The 22,434-nt window shown below is 46.3% G+C and overlaps 1 protein-coding gene across 1 annotated transcript in view; it reads left to right on the top strand.

Moving 5' to 3' along the window:
- LOC102029246 (protein THEMIS3-like) overlaps window positions 1–18,946 on the top strand; it is a 40,916-nt gene extending 21,970 nt beyond the window's left edge. The window contains exons 3-4 of the mRNA XM_005372613.2: window positions 11,389–11,862; window positions 16,275–18,946. Of these exons, the coding sequence (XP_005372670.1) occupies window positions 11,389–11,862; window positions 16,275–17,242 (1,442 nt within the window). The 3' untranslated portion in view covers window positions 17,243–18,946. The remainder of the gene's footprint in view (window positions 1–11,388; window positions 11,863–16,274) is intronic.
- Window positions 18,947–22,434: the final 3,488 nt, after the last annotated feature.

The raw sequence follows: 22,434 nt of genomic DNA, 5'->3' as shown, positions 1-22,434 counted from the left end.
TATGCAATTCTTTTCTTGCCAAATATTTTCAATTCTTGGTTGAATCCAGATGTGGAATTTGCGGATATGTAGATGTGTGCTGTTTCTTGATTTTTTTTTTTTAAGATAGTACTTGTTGGTTTCTGTTATAGATGAATATGTGGAGATTTTTTTTAACCTCCAACCACATAAACACAGACAATTTACATTACAATAATTAAATTATTCACAGCTGAGCCACGTATACAATAACAGCCAATTTTCCCTTCTTTTCTACCTTGTTTGTCTTGGTTTTCTTTGTATCTAGTGTTCACTTATCCTCAAATTTTTCAGCCATCCATTCAAATGCTTCAGAAGATCTGTTCGACTTTGCCTATTTTCCTAGGACCCCCCAGAAACCAGCCCCTTGTCCCTTTGGCTGCTTCCCCAGCCCCCGCAACACTCTGCCCTGTCCCCCCAGGGGGACCCATAAAATGTGTCTCTTCTCAACTGCTTCCTGATTTTGGAAAGGGACATCTTCCAGTTTCTGCCTTAGGAAAAGTACATGGAGAGTAACATTTGAGGCCTTACACAGGTAAAATCCCTTTACCCTGCCCCTACTCTTTTTCAGGTTTTATTTTTGTTAGTGCAGAACGATTGCATTCATTGTGCAGTGTTAGTACAAGTATGAAACACACTTAATTCTTTTTATACCCCCTTCCTACCTTCGCCTCCCTCCATCCCTTGGTTCCATTCCTATTTGCAAAAGATCCACCTCCCTGTTTTCTATCATCTGTCGTTTACTTTGCTCTTTACTTATACTTTGGTTTTCTCACATAAGAGAAACCACATGACATTTCAGACTAGGTGTCTGGTTTACCTCACTTGTTTTATGGACTCAGGGTGCACCCATCTTCCTACAAATGCCTCGAGTGCATCCCTTGTGGCCAAGTGGTGCTCCACTGTATATAAAGGCCATATTTTCTTTCTCCATTTCTCTGCTGATGGTCATACAGGTAACTTCCAAAACCCACCAGCAATTTGACCAGCTGCCTTACTCCATGCTGGATGCTATCACAAAATGCCATCAACAACAGAAATTGGGGCTGGGGGTTTAGCTCAGTGACACAGCGCCTGCCTGGCAAGCACAAGGTTGCGAGTTCGATTCCTGATACCGGAAAAAAAAAAAACAGAAATTGATTTCTCACAGTTCTGGAGGCTGGAATCCTAGAGGAAGTTTCTGACAGATGCAGTGCCTGCCGAGAGCCACTTCTGGGTCTCTCGGTGGCACTGTTGTGTTCGGGCAACACAGCTTTTCCACTGCCTTTCTCTTACTTCGTGGGAGGGGCAAGACGACCCACTACTCCCATCAAGGGGTGGCACCCTTGTCACCTAATCACCTCCCCAAGTCCCCGCCTCCTGGCAGCGTCGCCTCGGTGGTGAGCGCTTGCCCTATGAGTTTGAGGCAGGGCACAACTTTGACCATAGTGCTACGTAGTGGAGGTCATGGTGGGGAGGACGCCCACCACCCGCTCCACTTTATCAACACTGCTCCTCTGTTTCTCCGATGCCGTCTGTTATCACGAAAGTCTGTTGCCTTTCTGGTTCCTGACCCTTCTTCCACTGCCTTTCTTTTACTTACAGGAGTCCAGAATCTATTCCTGGGCTGTGGCAATAGCAAGGGGTAGAGCACTTGCCTGGTGTGTGCAAAGCCCTGGTTTCTACCCAGCACTGCAAACAAACAAGCAAATCTGTGCTTCCTTACTGTTCTGAAAGCTCATCCTGCAGTGGCTTTTCTTCATACGTGGTACTGAAGACTTAACGATCCCTTCAGATTGAGAATGCCTGTCTGTGCACACCCTCAGGGCCAAGCTGGGGAGCAGCGTGGGCCCTCACTGGCTGGAACTCAGCCTATCGTCCCCTCAGTCTCTTGTTAGTACTCCACTCCCGGGGCCCCTATGCCTAGTGCCCTAAGGCAAGGTTTCCCCTGGTTCCACTTCCCTGCAAGTGGGACCCTGGTCTCCATGGCTCTGGAGCAGAGTGGCTCGGCTTGTGGACTGGACGGGATGTGGGGTCATTGTTCCCTGTACAGTGGGTGCAGACAGCCCTCCTGCCAGCTCCACTTGGTCCTGGCGTGAACATCCCTGAAGCTCCCTGCCTCCGGCACAACCCCAGGGATGGCGGAATGCTGTGGTTACACAGGAAGTGCCCGCCCCCCAGAGATTTGTGGATGGAGGGCTGGACCCTAAGCCAGCAGTGTTCAGGGGCATGGCCTAGAACTAAGGTGATTGGATCCAGTGAAGATTTTGGAGATGCTAAGGAGGTGGTGTCCGGTTGCAGGAGGCGGGTCCTAGGGTGTGCCTGTCAGCGGCATTTGCCCCTCGGGGGGTCTCTCCCTTCCTCTCTGCTTCCTGGTGGCCGTGACGCAAGCAGCTTCCCTCCGCCACCGGAGTTTCTGCCTCAGCTCAGGTCCACAGCAGTGGAACCAGCTGACCATGGACTGAAACCTGGAGCCAAAATAAAGCTCTCCTTTCTCGAGTTGTGGGTGTCAAGCGCTCTGTGCCAGTGGTGGAGAGGTGGCAGGTACACTCACTTTTCCTCTTCCTCTGTCCTGCTAGCTTCATTCCCCCTTTTCGTTTGCTGTCTAGCTTGTGGACTTCTGGGGAGGGACTTTCTGCTGTCTGCTGATGGGCTGGTTTGTTCACACACACCTGGAAGGCCAGCCAGGCCCCTCTTCATGACCAAGAGCCAGAGTTTTAATGGAGGCGGAAGAGTTTATACTCATTCCTGTCCATACAAGGCGTTGGAGCAGAGTCTGACATCAAGGGTCTTCAACAGCCAAGAAGTCTCGCTGGGGACTGAAGGTCTGACTTCCAATAGTTAGACAGTTGGTTCCACGCAGGAGGGTGCCCGCGAAGTGGAAGAAAATAGCTACTGATGGGAAACAGGCAAGTCCGGCAGAGGGCGCCAAGGTTCCGGGGCTCTGTAGTCCTGCAGGAGGCCTGGGACACAGAGCGCAGAGTCTGCCCTCCAGTGGGGAAAAGGGCCAAGTGCAGCGGGAGAGGCGGCAAACCCACCCACAGGGTGCCACGCACAGAGCAAGTCCTACAAGAAGCAATTTGCTGTCATTTTTTAAATGTGAAATTGGACATCTTCCCCAAGTCCTTTCTTCTCATCGAGATAAGTAAGTTTTCTGCCCCATTAGGTCTCAGGCTAATTTCCAGCTTCTTTGCATATTAAAAGTGAATTTGGGAACGACAATTGGATTAAAAAGAGGACATGGTGCTTACTCACACACTTTCATCTTAAACAATTTAATTTGCAAAACTGCTACCTAAACGGAAATGAACAAGCTCGTTTTAATTTTCAAATTACATGTTGCTAAAAAACACAGCCCAATAGCTTCCAGCCCACTAAAGTGCTCTGACTGTAAGTCTTGACTAATCATTTCTGACTGTGAAAAATGAAGCTTTAAAACTGATATTTTTCCCCCCAGACTGTACTAAATTCTGCTACTCTTTGTTCAGGAACAACCTGGGCTATGTTATGTCTGTAATACAGTTTCCATTCCCAGAATGAGTACTACCAGCCTCCCAACAATCCCTCAGAAGCCTTACAAGTTAGAGTGTACTTTTCACACAAAATAATCAAGATATTCTTTTTTTAAAAAATTAACATTCAACTTCTGCTGCACCACACTTTTGCAGCTTTATTTAGTTTGTTGCAAACAAGCATATCGTGTTGTACAAAAAGTATTAACCCAGTGGAAATAATTTGGTGACTTTATTGCTTGGAAGAAAGGATACATTGTGCATTTGTTGTAAAATTAAATTTAAACAAGACAGAAAAGTACAAAGGGAAGTAAGATCTGTGCAGTTGTATCGCCTGGAGATAGCCAGGGGTACGTTTCAGGTGTGTACCTACAGCCTTGCTCTGTAGGCACCTGTGTCTTGTACAGACACATTCTCCATCCCAGACGCACAAGTTGAGATCAGCTTGTTGATACTGCGCTGCCTTGCGATCTTTTTCCTCAACACATCACAAGCGCTTCTTTTGTGATTTAATCTTCTCATGATTATTCAAGTCTACCTGATTCCATCCTATAGCTACAGCAATATTTACTTATGGTCCCCAGATAATTGAACATTAAATGTGACATTATCCAGCTGTAAATAATGGCATGGGAATATATAGGAAGCTTAGCTTACATCTCTGATGACTTCTTTGGAATAAACTTCTGAAGGAATGGGTGTACCAGACAGCGTGTTAGACACGCATTTTAAACTTCTTTTATTAACTATGTTTAGAGCTTTAGATCTGCACTGAAATTGAGAAGCAAGTGCAGGACTTTCCTCACTATCAACACTTGTTACAAGTGATGGATTTAAATTCTTGACACCGCACTGTCAAGTCCAAAGTCAACAGCTAGGCCTCCCACTTGGTGCTGTATGTGTGTGGGTTTCTGAGTGTGTGATGACATATGGCCACCGTGATAATATCAGAGCTTCACTGCCCTGAAAAGCCTTGGTCACATAGTCATGTTAAAGACAAGTTAAATATTACCAAAGAGTGGGCCAATTCACACTCTACCAGAGAGTGTGGGACTTTCTGCGTCTCTGCCTTGTAAAAATTATAAGGACAAAACTCTTGCCTGTTAGGAAGCTGAATGATGCTATCACATTTTGATTTTTTTGGTGATTTTTACTGAGGTATATAGTTATCGGTTATTTAAAATCTGTAAGATGCTTGTTCATGTCCTTTGCCTATTTAAACATTGAGTACCTTTTCTTTTTTTATCTATGAGAACTTTTTATATTATCCACTTAGCACTGTGGTCTAAACGTCATGTCCCCTAAACTCCAAGCTTGAGCTCCCCTCCCCTGTGGTGGTGGTGTCAGGAGCGGGGACTTGGAGAGGGGACTGGGTGATGAGAGTGCAAATTCCTTAGGAATACCTTTTCCATCTTTTGCTGTCCATTCTGAGCTCCCCTTGCCTGACCCCTCAGAACCGTTAGAGAGCCAGGTTCTTCTACACCATTTCCCACTGTGGCCCTGACCTGCAAAGGGAAGAGCTCACAGAGCCCTCCGCAGGGCTGACCCCTCCTCCCAGCACTATAGAACCTTCCTGCTCTGCAAAATAAGTGTCCACAAACTTAAGAACTGCTACAGCACACAATTATTATCTCCCAGTTTCTGTCAGTCAGAGAAATCTGAACATAACGTGACTAGATTCTCTGCTGAGCATCTCCCCAAGAGAAAATCATGGTATTGGCCATTTGGCACTGGGGTCCTCTTCCAAGCTTTTATGGCTATAGGCCTGAGGCCCCACTTTCTTTTTTGGTAGCGGGAATTGAACTCGGGAGTTTGCACTTGCCAGGCAGGCACTGTGCTGCTGAGCTAAATCTCCAGCCCTGAGGCCCCACTTTCAAGCTACCAGCTGCTGCTGCTGGGATTTTGGTACTGGGATGTGGGTACCCCCATAACAAAGACCTAGAAATGTGGAAGTAGCTTTGTGTTTCGGCAACCAGTAGAGCTGAAAGAATTCCAAAGCACATGCTAGAAAAAGCAGAGGTTTCCATGGAGGGCTGTTGGCAGGATAATGGTGCTAAAAGTGTTTCTGAGGGTCCAGGAGATGGGTAGTACACTACTGGACACTGCAAGAAGGGTGATCTTGGTCCCACAGTTGTAGAAAACATGGGGCCATGGCACACCAGGCCATTCCACCTGCCACCAGGGATGGGCCCTCTCTGCAGGCCAGCTGGGGATGACCCAACCCAAGAGTCCCATCTCTGGAGTGGACTTTCAGGCATATTCCTGACACTGCATGTTCTAAGCCAGGTGTCCTAGAAGCAACACCCAGGACAGGGAGTCCCAGAATTGAGAAGACCCAACATCAGCAAGAATAAAGTCACACGTGGTACTGCACTGATGGTTTAGATTGCTTTGGCCCTCCCCCTCAGCTGAGGCCTGGCCTCCTCCTGAGAGACTACAGCACTGGGTCTTGTCTTCAGCAGCCACAGCATTTAGGCAGCCCTTGTTCTTCCTCTGGGAAGCTCCTTGAGGTTGAGAACTGGAATGCACAAAGAGTGAGGGCAAGTACGGAGCAAACATGAGTTACCCCATCACGCAATGGAACGTGGACTGAACATGAAATCATGTAAAAAGATTGATTATAATGTCCTTTTAATGCACAGACAAATCACCAGAAGAAAGCAAAATAAAATATTTCAGTTTTAGAAGAGACATCAGTAGCGTTAATTCTGACTTGCAAGTTTTACGTATTTTGTACATTTCATGTAATGAGAGTATTAGGGCACACTTATAGAAAGCAGACCTGTAGGCGTAGTATAACCAAAGTTAGAAATCAGCTCACTGCCTGTGCGTATGCTCATGTTCCCTGTCACGTAGCTAGCCCTGACTGTCCTGGCCCCGATGTTTCCCCTTAACAGTGTGTGGGTAAAACTGACTGTGTCCCGCTTGTGTTTTAAAAATATGTAGTGATTCCAACTTCCTTCAAGGGCTACAGGACCATCATGCTTGGAGGAAGACTTGCCCAGTCAAGGACACTTTTAACTCTACCTACTCTTCTCAGACTCCCTCCCCCCCAGAATGTTCCTGTACAATTCTTCCTGACAATATATGACATAATTCTTGTATTCCATGTAACCATCACGTAATAAGCTGCTATCAGCTTTGTGCTTCCCACTTGCAAACCGTATTTAAAATGAACTCAAACCTGACTCTGGGCTGGTGATTTGAACCTCTGTGTTCCTCACCCCAGCATAATAAAAGTTTCCTTCTAACTCCTCCATGCAAAGAGTCTTCCATTTGGGTTGATATTGGTTGTTCTGCTACAAGAGAATGTTGCTTTTGCAATTTTTTTAAAGAGTTCTTTTTAAAAGTTTCTGAGGCTATCATTCCACATCTGGTAATTTATGCATTTGAGCATATTTTCAAATGTGCATGTAGATTCTATGACAAGAATGTTCATCAAATAACTTTCCATTAGAGTGGAAAAAGCTAAATACTCCTCCCAAAAAAGAGATAGCCCATAATGATGAAATATAAACACACCCTAAAAGTTATGGTAGTTGAAGAACACCTCAAGTTATAGACAAATGTTCACTATGTAAATACGTTCAAAAATTATAAAATAATACAGGAGCTTATTTTTTGTGATTATGTACTAATACTTAAAAAAACTCTCAGAATATAGGGCCAAAGTTAGCTCTAATTATTGCTCAATGGTGGTATTACAGGCAATGTTGATTTTCTTTGTACTTAACTTTCTTTTCTTCTTTCCTTTTTTCTAAACAATAAACATATCATTTGTCCTGTAAGGAAAAGATTTATTCTAGATTTATATATTCTTATATAGTCTAGATTTTAATCCATTATCTAGATTTTATTCCCTTATCAGGTATATATATTTTAGATTTTGATTCCTTATCAGTTGTCTAATTTGCAAACATTTTCTCCCATTCCTTTCACTTTCTTGACAGTGTTCTTTGCTGAATGAAAGTTTTTAATTTGAATGAAGTCCAATTCACTTTTTTGTTATCTGTGCTTTTGGTGAGAGAAGCATTACTTTTTGCTTTTAAAAATAAAATGTTCCTGAAGGGAGGCAAGAGGGGATGAAAAAAGAATGAAGGTGTGTGATGGACACTCACCAGCTCTACACGAGGAGTGTGAACATTTATGTACTGCAGACATGTACTAAAAATATAGATAAATAATAAATAAATGAGAATAAATATCTCAGAACTCTGGGAAGCTGAGGCAGCTGAATCAAAAGTTTGAGTCCAGCCTGAACAACTTGGAGACTTGGCAAAGACTATCTCAAAATTTTAAAATAACTCAGGATATACCTCAGGGTGAAGGCCCTGGGTTCAATCTCCAGTACCACAGAAGAAAAACAGAAGGGTAGGGCAGGGGAGGGGAGGAAAAAAGAGCTTATCAATGAAAATCGAGCAGGGGAATACAAGTTCCCTGTTATTGTAATAAGTATTCTTAACAACTCTTAAGAAATACTCTCTTTAAAAGTAAAAATTCATGTTCATTAGCATGTAGTCAAGAGCCTTTGTCACCATTACTGAACATTTGTCATGCACAGATGACATGTCTCACACACACACACACACACACACACACATGCACACATGCGCACATAGTCAGAGACTGAGATGCGAGTGCTGGTCAGTTCCAAAGCTGTTTGTCCTCAGTGAAGGAAGAGGCCTGTTATGGTTTGAATCTGTGTCCCCCCAAAGCCTCAAGCAGCCAGGCTTGAGGGGCAGGCTATTACAGTTTGAATATGGGTGTGAGAGCTGTACCCGCCTAGAAGTGGATAGTTTGCATATGTAAGGGAGAGGAAAAGAGTGCTTGGGACATTCCTCCGCCATTCCGTCCTGGTATGTGCTTGCAGCTTAGCTGTGTTCTGCTGTCCTGAGCTGTAGCCCTCTGCCATGTGCCACTCTGCCTTATAATCTGCCAAGTATGGGTTGAAACCTCCACAAACTGTAAGTGAAATAACCCTTTTCTTCCTTAATTTTGGGTGTCAGGTATTTTGTCCCAGCAGTGAGAAAAAAGTAACCAAGACAAGGCCTATTTATTAGCAAAGACTCTTTCAGCTGCAAGTAACAGAAAACCAATTAAATGGCTTAGACAGAGGAAGGCCCTGGTGCTGTAGTCAGGATTGAGGGATCATGGTTGCAAGTGGATCCAGAGGCTGTATCTGTTATTTCTGACTCTTTTCTCCCTCCTTCTCTCTCTTTTTCTCCCTTCTGTGGCCTGCATGTCCACACCCCCACCTTTGTGTGTCGAGATCCTAACCCCAGGGTGATGGTGTTAGGAGGTGATTAGGTCATAAGGTGCAGCCCTCTTGATTAGGATTAGTATCCTCACAAAGGAGAAAGACAGCCATCCACAAACCAGGAAGTGGTTCCGCATGACACAAGGAATCTGTTGGAACCTTGGTCTTGGACTTCCCAGCTTTCAGAACTGTGAGAAACAGAGTCCTGTGTCTGCTGCATGTAAGCTGCCTCATTTGGGGTCCTTCTAAGAGCCTGAGAACTGAAACCACTCCCTGTCTTTTATTCTCTGCATTTCTTGGCTTTGCTTTTACATGTGGCTTTGCTTTTACCTTTTAACTTACTTGTTCATACCTATTGCACACAACTTCCTTCATCATGTGGGAGGTGGTTGCGAACAATGTATGTTTTGTGTTAGTGTTCAATCCCAGGAATTAAAGTCCTAACCAAGGCTGATAGCGCCTCTTTAGATCATGTGTTCATCTCTGAACCAATCACCGTGACTAGGAAATGGGCTACTCTGATTAGCTAAATTGGATCACATATCCAGCCTTGTGGCTTGGGGTACAGGTTCAGAAGTGGTGGGCTGAGACTTTCTAAAGGGAGAACTTGCAGTGCATCTGCATAGACATGCTAGTGTATACCAGCCAATACTGTGCCAATATTCACTAGTGATGTGCCTGGCTCTCTTTGGGTGATATCTTTCTCTGTTGAATTAGATGGAGTTTTTCTCATTTGGTGAGTGCGATAGCTTGGATCTGGAGTGCCCTCCGAAGGCTCCTGTTGTTAAGGACTTTTTTCCCAGCTTGGCACTATTGGGAGGTGGGAACCTTTAAGAAGGAGGTCTTTGGGTCATTCATTGGAGGGATGAACTTGAAAGGGTTGTGGGGCCACAGTCTCTTCCCCCTTCTCTTGTGCTTTGCTACCATGAAGTAAACCATTGTGATCCACCACACCTCTTACCAAGATGTGCTTCCCACACACACACACTCCTGATGCCCAAAATAGATCCAGCCAATCATGGACTGAAACCTCCAAAACTCTGGGCTAAAATAAATCTTTCCTCTTTCTAAACTGATCATCTCAACTACTGTGACAGTAATGGAAAGTGATTAACAGCCAGATATTTATTGATAGGACTGAGAACACTGTGGCTTTATTATGTAGGGAAAGATTCTTTGAGCCATGAACGTTTCCAATCAGAAAGAATATTTTAGAGATCTTTGGTTTGAGGGATGAACAACCTTGTACACAGGAAGAAGTAGTGTACGTGTGCACACTACTAAATGGGTACAGAACCTTCCAGAAAATAAGGAGATTGGGGGAAATAATGATGACTATAAAGAAGGGAGCCTCAGGATTCTTTTGGTTGCCAATGACAGAAATTCACTTTGGTCTAGCTGGCTTACACCTAGGAAGACAGTTTTTGATTCACGTAACTGAAGAGTCCAGGGATAAGTTCTAGTTTCATGCATGGCTTTATCTACACCTCAGCACCTGCAGGCTCCATCTTGAGCTCCCAGTGGGTGGTCACAGTCACAGGGCATTGATGTCCCTCACACTGCCTGAGATAGCACCCAACACTGGATTCCTCAGGCCATCGTTGTGCTTTCAGAAACTGTGATAGCAGGAACTCTGAAGGTCTCACTGACAGGAATCAAAGAGAAAATGGGAAAACTGATGCACAGTCCCAGAAATGTGTGGTCCCCGGGGGGACAAAAGTCCTCCTGCAGAGGCATCCCACTGATGTGACAACACACCTAAGGTAATCAACTTAAAGGAGGAAAGGCCTCTTCTGTTTCATGATTTCAGAGGTTTCGGTCCATGGTCACTTGGCTCCATTACTCTGGTCCTGTGATGAGGTAGAACATCATGGCTGGGAACATATAGTAGAGCAAAGCAGCTCACCTCACCTCGTGGTGAACAAGAGGCAGAAAGTGTGAGGAAGAGATGGGTCCCAACACCCTCCCAGGTCATGCCCCCAGTGACCTCACTTCTTCCCACTGGGCCCCACCTTTTACAGTTCCCATCACTTCCCAGCAGCACTACCAGCTTGGGACCAAGTCCTCAACACACAGCCTTTGGGGGCCACCTGAAGTCCAAGCCATAACAAGGGAACAGGATCTTTCCAGGGCATCAAGACCTCTGGCAACTCAAGGAGACGGCTGAGAGTGTTCCAGGCAGGGGAAGGAGGGGCAGGGGCATGTTCAGGAGGAGACTGCCAGATGTACCTGCACTTTGGAGCAGGTGCTGGGATAGTGATGGAGATAGGGTCCCAGGGCACACATAGGAACAGTGATGTGATGTAGTGATGGTAGAGAAATATCAGCAGATTCTGAACACAGGAAATGGTGTGTGGTGTTTGGGGAAAGACAAGACTGAGGTGCAGAAACCATTTCACAGCAAATGGGAGAGACAAAAAGGCCTGCTTGGAGCAGAGTGGGGAGCCTGAGGGAGGCGCCATGGGTTCCTCCAATTCAGCAGGTTAGAGGGAGAGTTATATTTAAAAAGCAGTCATAACAAACACCATACTTTCAAATGGCTCTGGGTTCCGAGCCTCGGTTCTTATGCTGTTCCCATTGGTGGAATAATTTGAGCATTGTTTTCTCTTGCTTTCTCTGCAGGGCAATTCCAGCTGATTGCAGATCCAGTCCCATTCAAAACAGTGGCTGATTTAGTCCACTCTGTCCGTGTTCCCCAGGGTCCCGCGACCCACAGGAGCCCTCCCTGCTTCAAGAACTTGGTCCCCATCTCCACAGCGGAGCTGCCCATGGTGCTCAAGAAAAGACAAACACTGTCCTTGATTGGTCTTGAAGATCGGCAAGGGGAGAGGTTGCTGAGATGTGAGTTGGTAAGGAAGGAGCCCCCACTGCAGCTGCTGCTCCCCATGGACTGCTGGGGCCAGTTCCAGGAGTGCCAGGATGACCAGCTCTACACCATCAACACCATCGTGAGCTGGAAGCTGCTCACAGGCAGGAAACGCAGGGTCAGGGCAGCAGCAGGTCACAGCCTGAGGACTCTCAGTCCCCACATCCCTGAGCACTTCAGTGGGCATCTAGTTCTGCACCCCTCTTTCTTGGTGATGGCACTTTTGCCAGGTGAGTAAGGTCAAGGGGTTGGGAGCATGCATGGGGCTGTTTTCTGTTGCTGCAATACTGAAGGCTGGGAGATTTAGAAAGAAAAGAGGTTTGTGTGGCTCACTGTTTTGGAGGCTGAAAAGCCACATGCCCTGGGATCAGCTCTGGTGAAGCCTCCATGGCAGATGGCATTACAGCAGGTGCATGCCTGGGAGACAGATTACACAGCAAGACAGCTTGATCTTTTATAACAACTCTCTCTTGATGACTAAACAGGACCCCAGCAGAACTATCTTAGCTCTTCCAGAAGGCACCTCTCCCAGTGACCCAATGTCCTCCCACCAGGCCCCACCTCCTAAAAGCAGCGCCACCTCTTGATGTGCACTTACTGGGGACCAGGGATCTGACTCACAGACCTTAGGAGCCATGCGCAACCCATATCTGAGCCACAGCAGAGCAGGACAGCAGGCACACTAATCAAGGACATGGCCTGCCTTCAAGGAGACCCTGTCATCCAACACACAGCTGCCACTCCAGTGCGGGGGACTAACCAGGCCCACAGTTCTGCAGACCAGTGAGGGAGTCCCCCACAAATTGCTGCAAAGATCTCATTTCCCGGAAGTGCCTACCTCTTACTTCACTGACTTCACATCTTTTTTTTTTTTTTTTTTTTTGGTTTTTCCCCGGTACCGGGAACCGAACTCACGACCTTGTGCTTGCCAGGCAGGCGCTTTGCCGCTGAGCTAAATCCCCAGCCCCTTGACTTCACATCTTGATTTAAAAAGAACCAAAAGATGCCAAAAACATACGCCTAACAACTCTTCCCAAACGATGTGATTTGTTCTATTATTTTAAAAATCCAGTCATCCTGTCATCTATTGGGGCTGGGGATTTAGCTCAGCGGCAAAAGCGCTTGTCTGGCAAGCACAAGGTCGTGAGTTCGGTTCCTGGTACCGGAGAAAAAACCAAAAAAAAAAAAAAAAGTAAATCCTGTCATCTATTATAATGTTGTCATCATCTACATTTAAACATATTCTTTTAGTGGACTCGAGATGCTTTTATTTGATTCCCTTAATAAATATTCATTTCAAGGTGACAGCCGGATGGGCTCTAGGCAGGGAAAAACAGTTTATCCTTTGAGCAAATTCATAATTGGTGCATTTTCTGAAATGTTGTCATAAAGGCCAGTCCTGCACTACACATTAATTTTATGACTTTATTTATAGTCCATGTGAATGCCAAACTCCAATACACTTTTCTATCTACTCATGGACTGCATCATTTTATTTTCCTTTGCAGCAAAGAAATACTAGATTGGGCATAAATTTATAGCGGGCTTAAATCTGGGCTTGCTGGAAGATCTCTTTCAGGAGGCAGTGTTTGTAAAAGACTGATTTGGCATCACAGCAGGGCCTGAGTATGTGTGCTTGCAATTGTTGGGTTTACAGGAGAAGCCTTGCTTTGATTTGTTCTGCCTCTGTTTGTTGGCCATTTGCAGACTAAGTATAAACCAGGCCTCCCCTACTCCTCCCTCCACTGTGCCCTGGCATCTCATGACCATTTGTCACTCTCCTCTGCTCCCAGCTTTGAGTAGTGATGACAGCAGTGATAAGCACAGGAGAGATGATTAGTCAAGGGCATTGCAGTCCCCAGCAGAGCTCTCAGTGAGGAGTGGGTGTCCTGGCTGGGTACAGGTGTCTGTGTTCATAGTGGACTCCAGAGCATCTCTCTGACCTGGGTATGCAGATTTAAAACTGAACCTCATTCCTCCTCCCAAATCTAATCCTGAGGAGCAGTTCTTGCTCATGTTTGTTCCGCTGCATCAGGTACTTACAGCATCAGGTACTTACAGGACTTCCACAATTTGTACCAAGAAAAATGAACATTATGATTGAAAACATGCCACTGTTGGGCATAGGGTGCGTGCCTACAATCCCAGATACTCAGGAGGCTGAGGCTGGAGGCTCGCCCGAACCTCAGAGGTCAGGACCAGTGTGGGCAACCCAGTGTGACAGTCTCAAAAAAAAAAAAGAAAAAGAGATGCGAGCTCAACGACACTGGCAGACAGCACATGCCGTTATGGTATACATAAGCCATGCTTGTCGAGCTTGGGTCAAATGCCTTCCCCATCAAGGCACCTAACAGAGTGGGCACATGGCCCAGGTCCTGGCTGAGACACGCCTGATCACAGTGAGACACGCAGGAGGGCCAAGTGTGACAGAAACCAACACCAGGCTCTTATGGAGGCTTTTGGGCGGGATCTTCGGTGGTTCCACTACCAGAGGTGGCCCAGTTAGACAAAAATAGATATCTGGACCACAAAGCCATGTTTAAAATCTGCTGTTGAGTTCATCTGGAAGCCTGCTGAGGTTAGTATTCTCCTTATTCACTGGATTCAGAAAATAAACATCTGAAAGGTTTTACAGTTGAGGTTACAACCCTAGCAAGGGTGAGGGATTGTCTAAATTCATTTCTGAGGACTATATCTATCAAAGAGTTTCCACGTGAGAAATTAGACCTGAGAAATTAAGTATTCACAGATTTATTTTAAAATAACAGTAATAAACATAATTCATTTTTCAAAATGCCATTGACATCATGAGCGAGAGCTACCATCTAAGACCTTCAAATCTCCAGAAACAACCCACAGGGTGGTTTATTTTCTCAGTTCACTGGTCAGAGCATCCTCCTAACTCTGCCAGGCACCTAGAGACCACTGCCACTATCCAGTTCTAGAAGGAAAGCGGCAGGTGCCAAGCCATGCCCTCAACCCTCCCATGCTTTCATGGTTTGCCATACTTTTAAAGTGAATTTTATGTTGTAAGTTGGCGGTTTTGGAGTTTTGTTTTTTGAGATAGGGTCTTGATAAGTTGACCAGGCTGGTCTCCAACTCCTACTCTCAAGCCATCCTCCTGCCTCAGCCTCTTCAGTAGCTGGCAGTAGAGAAGTGGGCCACTGTGCAGGCTCTTGGAGTTTTATTAAGGAAATTCTTACTTCTTGGCTTCTGACAAAGTTTAAATGATCATGCACAGATTCCCCAAAAACCACTGACTCTGAACACACTTGATCCAGGTTTACATTTCCCTTTGGAGTACATGCTGCTATATATGAAATGCTTAGAAAGACTGTGGCTGCAATTTCTGTTTCCAGGGATCAATTGGATGTAACCAGATTCAAATATTTTGCTTTGGGATAACTTCTACCCAGTTAGGCTGAGGTCAGAGGTGACCTTGCTGTCATGACACCTGCCATGTTCTGGAAGTCAAAGGACCTGTGTGAGCCTGCAGGCTTCAGACCAAAGCCCAGCTGATTGGAAATGACTGCCTGATGGATCATACAAATGACACAGTTAAACTTCCTTCTAATCATCGTAATATTTTCATTTTATGTGAAAATCTAGAAGGGAAAGGTGGCGAGATGATGAACACTGTTTGCTCATTGTGCTATAAATGTTCCGTCTCTTTACTGCTTGCTCAAAGCCCTTTTCCACTGAGAATTCTTGGAGCTTAAATAACTGTACCGAGATGCTCCAGAAACCATCGCCTCCATAGTGACTTCCATCTTCACAAAAGACTGAAGCAAGAGACAGCTCTGCACCACAGTGACACTCGGTCCCCATGCCAGAATATAGAGGTGTACCTGCCTGCACCTTTCTGTCTCAGTCTCGGGCAAACCACCTGACCCTTCTGTGTCCCTCCATCCTCGCTGTGCCCCAGAGGCTGGTATAACCCACCTCCCTTGCTGTCTGGTTTCAGATTAAGTTCAGCCAAAACAGCCAGGCTCTCAGAGGCCAGCAGGCTCTAGAGGGGAAGGCATGGACTCCCAGGCAGACTGCCAGCCTGGCTGTGACCCTCTGCCAAAAGCACCAATCCTGCAGTTTGGGTTGTGCCAACCACTTTCCCTCATGCTTTCAGACCAAGGGAGGGAACAGCTCCTGGCATTTATTAACCTTGCCTCCAAAGAGCCCTCCTGGATGTGCGACTTGATTCTCCCCAGCACTGTCCATGACTTGAGTTCGTATCTATGGACCAGGGTAAGAGTGCTGTGACTGCCTTGAGGTCACCATGAGTATGGGTGCAGATTGCAGCTGTAAGCATGTGGGATCAGCTGTCATGGGCTCTTGCTTTGCAGTGCTCACTGTTGTCACTCAGCTCAGAGCATGTCCTCTCCTGAATGTGCACCTTCACATCCTAGGTCCTTATGAAGACTGTGATTTCCAGGGCTTCCTGTGTATCTTTTCATACTGTTAGCACTCAAAGCAGACACAGTGAAGGAGAGCTTGAGTAGCTGGACCTGGGTCCTTCCAGACTGGCATCTCATCAAGTTTTCTAGAAGTGCATGCTTTATGATTCTCTAACACTTGCTGTGACACATGAATCAAGTAGGAAGTTCAGGGTGAGAACTCATGCTGACTGCCCCTTCTGCTCCCCCAGGTGAACACGAGATCACCATCCCCTCCCACCTGGACATCCGCATTACTGATGCTACAGGTCTAGAGCAGAATCCAGGCAAATTCATGAAAATGAGACAAATCTACAGCATGGAGAAAACCCGATTCCCGCTGAGAATCAGGATCATGAGCATGGTCACAGCACAGCCCTTCCCGCTGCAGTGTGGCCAGCTCCTGACCGTCCTTAGGACCAGGGAAGTACGCAAGTTCCTGGCCACAGAGCTCTCCAGAGGGAAGATGGGGCGCCGCTTCCTCATCCCCACCACCTACTGGGGCTCGGTGCTCTGGGGAGGCCGCTATTTTCGCATGGTTTCCGATATCACCTCAGCCATGCAGCAGGGACAGGTCCGGTTTCGGGCCCAGAGGGACTACACGTCCCCCACAGAGCCGTTTACATCATTCGAAGCCAGCGAGTGCTTCACGGCACTTCAGAAGAGCGTGGTTACTGCTGAGATCCAGGGCGAGGAGCACCGAGTTGAAGTCCTCAAGTGCCAAAACATGGCCACCAACGCCCTTGCAGTGTTTCCTCTGTTCGCACAAGGTGACTTCCTGGAGTTGGTCGTGGATCCTAGAGTGGGGAAGTTGCAGGAACTGTGCCAGATCACAAGACTCCCGTGTCACATCCGGGTGGTCAGCCCAGACCCCACAATGGCCAGAGACCCTCTGTTCGGAACAGAGGAACTGAGGGTTGAGAATGTCATCATTGAACAATCCCTCATAGCTAAAGATGAAACTTTGCCAGAACGAACACTGGAGATCCCCGTGGAGAAGATCAGCATGGAGGTGTTGGTCCTAAAAGAGAGGTTACAGATCAGAGATGCAGGGAAGGAGACCAGCGTGGCTCCTCAAGGCATAGAAGAGATAACCGAAACAGAGGCCCTGACCTACAGCAATTGCTTGATTGCTCCCCGTCCACCACCACGCCCACCAAAGCCCAGAAGTTTGTCTTAGACAATGTGTCTGTCAGCCCTACTGCGTCTCCAAGGAGCAGCCACAGCCTCTCAGGACCTGCGTGTGTTGTGGTTGCTGGACTGTGCCAGCTCAGATGAACAGAGATGAAACCAGATACCGTCAGAGTTACTTATTTCCTTCACTCTTGGACATTGGCCAGGAGTTGCTGTGTTAGCTTTCCATGGCTATGACAAAATACCTGAAATAATCAACTCATAAGGAGGAAGGGCTTATTTTGGCTCCCAGGTTCTGTGATTTTGATCCATGTTTGCTTGGTCTGTTGCTCTGGGCTTGTGAGAGCATAGTGCATTGTGGCCAAAGTGTGTGGTGGGTAAGATTGCTCTCTTCAGGGAGGCCAAGAAGTAAAGGAGAGAATCAGGAAGAGAACAGCCTCTTGAAGGGGCTGGAGTCCTGTATTCCCCCCAAGGCCATGCCCCATGACATCACTTCCTCCCACTAGGCTCCATCTCTTAAAGGTTCCCCCATCTCCCAACATCACCATGCCTGGGATCCATGTCTTTAGCAGATAGGCCTTTAGGAGATGCTTACCTAAACCACACATTTGTCTTTAGGTGGTAGATATTCTTCCCCTGAGGTATATGTAAAGCAGTGCTATAATAATGTCCTGACTTGCCCATGGTGCCCTTCTTTCAATTAAAATGAAATTACATTTATTCAGTAGAAAGACTTATCCATTCTAGACTCCTAGGTCGTGAGACATAATTCTTCATTTCATATGTCTCTATATTGGGAGTCACACTTCAGCTGTGTTACTCTAAACAGTTCCTGGCCTATAGGATACACTCAATAAAAATTTGTGGACAAATGGACAAGTGCACACGTTGGTTTGCTAACACCTGCATTAGTATCTTGTCTTCCTACTTCTTCTTCCACCAGTTAGAAAGTGCTCAATGCACACTATATACAAGTGCATGATTAACAACTGACATCTACTGCACCCTCCAGAGACTCCAGAAAGAACAATCTCGGATTGTTCCCTGTCCAGGGGAGGAAACAGGACCCTCATAAGTGCTCATCATGACAGACATAGCTGAAATTCCACTCCTCCCTCACCCCGATGTACTTGTGTTGTAGTTACTTTCCTCCTCGCTGGGACAAACACCCAACATGTGAAATTTAAAAGAAGAGAGGGTTATTTTGGCTCAAGTTTACAGTCCATGGTCAGCTGGCTCCCAGGCAGGACAGCATGGCAGAGGAACCACTGAGGGGGCAAAGCTGCTCAGCGACTGGGAAGCAAAGAGTGAAGGAGGAGCTGGGAAGGGAGACAGGACCTTCTTCCACCCATAGTGACTGACCACTTCTGACCAACAGCAAGTTAACTATAAGCTCCTGTGATCAATCACCTTTCAAAGGTCCTGCCTATGACTGCAACAGGTTTTAGGGTGACATCCAGATATAAACCATAAGCCTTGGCAGCAGGAACAACTGACAAGATTCACCCTGTGGCATCTGATTTTACTCAAAGCAGGCTCTGGCACTGGTCCTGTTGTATTGTACCTCTTTAACCTATGTGTGAGGCAAATTTTGCCCACTTAAAAGGTTCTTTCTATGTCTGTGAGTGCCTTGGAGCTCACAGTGACTCTAACAGATAATAGGGAAGACCCAGAAGGGGTCTGGGTTAAGTGGGACCTCTAATCCTAGTTTTGTGAGGTATCTCCAAACTGATTTCCACAGTGGTTTCACCAATTGACACACCCACCAGCAGTGAAGAAGGGTTCCCTTTTCCCCACACCCTCTCCAGCATTTGTCATTGGTTGATTTCTTAATGATAGCCATTCTTTGTGGGGTGAGGTGAAATCTCAGTGTTGTTTTAATTTGCATCTCTCGAATGACTGATGATGTTGAACATTTTTTCATATATTTATTCATCATTAGTATTTCTTAGCTGAGAAGTGTGTGTTCATATGTCTATTGTTTTAAGCACTGGGTTTCTGGTATTTTGTTACAGTACATGCCAAGAAGATAAATACACCATAGAATAAGATTAAAAAAAAAAAAGATGGATAAGAGAAAGAGGAGAGGAGAGGAGAGGAGAGGAGAGGAGAGGAGAGGACCATAGAATATTGTGCAGTAGTTGGAAAGGATGAGTTGACCTATATGTGCTAGCATGGAAAGATCTCAGAGACACTGATGAGTAACAAAAGCATCTGGCAGAACTATATTAAAATACTCTTTACATTCAAGAGTATTTGTATACAAGCCGTATACAAGGCTATGCTTTCTATGGGAACAAATTTGTGTAAATGCAATGTGATGTCTATTAAGAAAAGAATAGTGTTCACTATGAGGTAGGAGGGGGAGATGAAGAGAGGATTGGGGTTGGGGAAGCCACAGGATTTAGCTCTACTGAGAATATTTTAGGGCTGGGGATATGGCTCACCAGTAGAATTCTTGCTTAGCATCTACAAGGTCCCAAGTTTGATCCTCAGCACAACAAAAAAAAGAATATTTCTATTTTTACAAGGTTAGTATTTACATATAAATTATATAATAAAAGAATATAAACTCACCATGGCACCCAGAGCTGACAGATCAGCAGCAGGGAAGGAGCCTGATTGGACCTTGGTCCTGATGATACTGGAAATATCAGGGTCATGTCCCACAGTGATGAAGAATGAAATCATAGACAGAGGAGGTTGGGTACAAGCAGATTTATGTAAAAGATTAAAAGGCAGAAAATAAAGAATATAAAGGCAAAGAAGTAAAGCTGCTGCTAGCCAGGAGGGGGTTCTGAGTAGTATACTCAAGAAGGCGCTTTGTTTATGATTTGCTAGAAGAGCGCTCTGGCCACTGCATAAGCAATATAATCTCTACACTGTAGGAGACTACACACTTTTCAAGGTCTGATCAATGCAGTGGTCACACAGGGCCCATGACCCTTGAGCCAATGACCTGCCTGAAAGTGCTCTGGGGAGGACCAGACAGCAGTAGGACATCTGGCAAATGTTTTTCTGAGGTTCCTGGGGGGTCGTGACTTGGCAGACTCCACTTGGGGCTTCCTGACTCCATTTTGGGGCTGCTGGTTCCCCGCATGAATCTTCACTCCTTTCTCACTAATTCCTGTCACACCAAGGTCTGGGTGGTATCTGCCAGTCACTCGCTGACCTGTGCCACCTACCTCTCACAGTGGCCTCTACAGTGGCCGTTCTTCCAATAAATGTGTATCTAATCCCCAGAACTGTGAGCATTGCTTTCTGATCCAGTCACCTCTGCAAAGCCCCATCTATGAGAGATGAGGCTTTGGAAGGACATCTAGATATAAACAATATTTAAACCTGTGAGCCAAGACAGGTCATTTCTATTTGGAAGCTAACTCTCTCAGGTATTTTGTTAAAGTAACAGCAAGCTGACTGACACAATCACCGTGCATATTTTAATCACATGTGTATCTGCAAATTGGCACATGTGTGTGCATCCCCTGCTCCTAAAAATACAAGTGAGTGTGTGTGTAGGCACACCCCAGGAGTTCAGGGGTCCTGAAGCAGGAGGGAATAGCTTTAACCTCCCTGAACACTTCTCTGTTGTAACATATCTTACATATATGAGCACTGTACTAATGCATACCTATGGATGTGTATTAACACTGCCATCAGTGGCAAATATATTTTGGGTGATGTAACAAAAAGTAGAAGCAATCTTGTTCGTCTAGTACCTGTGGGCTTCAGATCCCCGACCTCCCCAACATGTTCTCAGCAGCTCAGGTGTCTGAGTGCTCTCTTCCAGGAAAACTTCAGAGACAGGTGGAAGAAAAGGCCATGGCTAACACAAGTGTATTAGAGTTCACTAGAGGAAGACATGCAATATAAAATATAGGTGAAGTTATACAAGGGATTTATGAGGTAGCGTTAGAGGATCGAAAGGGGAGGACTCCCAGTGGCTGGCTAAGGAAGCAGATGTGGAAGAATCCGAGATGGCTGCCTACAGGCTGAGAGCTACAGGACCCAGTAGCAGGGTAAGGTTGACAGCTTGGGGCTCACTGCACAGTCGCCATGTGCATCTGTGCTGGAAAGCCAAGAAGTCAGCGTTGGAAGGCTAAAGAGTCTGCACTGGAAGCCTGGAGACCAACAGCTGACGGCAATGATGGAGACTGGAGAGCCTCTGCAGGATAAAAGGCAGACTTCCGTCTTCTTTCCCTCTCTACTCTGTTCAGGACACAAGCCTATTGGTCAGTGCCACCCACATCTGGGGTGGGCCTTCCGCCTCAGTTTGCGGCCTATGTGTCAGTCATCTGCAGATGTAACCCAGACCCTTACTAATCTGCTTGCCTGTTCTTACGCAAGTCAACACCTCACAAATAACAACCACAGTAGGCATAGGAGAGTAGATTGTACCTGGCCACCCCAGCAGTAAAGACCCAAAGCATCAAGAGGGCTTCTTGTCTCCTTTTTACATTTTTCTCACTCCTCTGGGACGCTGCCAAGATGTATATGATCGTGAGACCTTGTACCTTGCCATCCTCTGCCACTCAATGACATGCAGAGGGGATCCAGCCTAGGCCTTTAGCTCCTCCCTTTCTCCAGGCACCTGCAGAGAGTTTGTCTTTGAAACCTGAGTGGGAATCTTCTCAAGATGGGGCCTCTGATCTGTGCCACAGCAAAGGGGAGTCACAGCCCTCACATCCCTGGCTCTTCTGGAGAGGAACGTGGAGTGGTCCCCTCTATCCAGAGGACAGGAAGGTGGCTGGGGTCTGGGTGTTTGGCCACTGCAAGGAGGAAGATGAACACTGGAGAACACTAGGCAGAGAGGGCTGTGTGGCCCTCAGGAGTCGCCGCTTCTCCAGTGCATTCTCCACGCCTTTCCTCTTTCTTTCAGCTGCCTCAGCCATGATTTCACAAAGTGAAGTCTGGTCTGCTGCTCCAGACGAGGGTGTGGTGTTGACCGGTGTAGAGCACTTGCATGGCATGGGCAAGGCCTCACCTAGGGGTAGGTCCCAGCGCTGCAAACACAACCACCAAAAAGCTGTTCTGGCAAGAAACATTTTTTTCAAATATTAAAGTTTGTTGTTTATTTTGGAATGCCTTAAAATTTTACTGTTTTAAATCTGAAATTTTCAAACTAACAGTGCTAAGAACTCACCTAACATCCACCCTGCAGACTCCTGGCATGTGCACACAGCCCTGGTGGTGTCACCCAGCACCTACTATCCAAGGACACCAGTTGGAATCCAGGAG

The sequence above is a fragment of the Chinchilla lanigera genome, unplaced genomic scaffold (assembly GCF_000276665.1).
Source record: "Chinchilla lanigera isolate Chin_1 unplaced genomic scaffold, ChiLan1.0 scaffold00001, whole genome shotgun sequence".
In the NCBI taxonomy this organism is placed as follows: domain Eukaryota; kingdom Metazoa; phylum Chordata; class Mammalia; order Rodentia; family Chinchillidae; genus Chinchilla; species Chinchilla lanigera.
The sequence above is the reverse complement of the archived record's forward strand: the minus strand, read 5'-3'. Positions and strand labels throughout refer to the sequence as shown.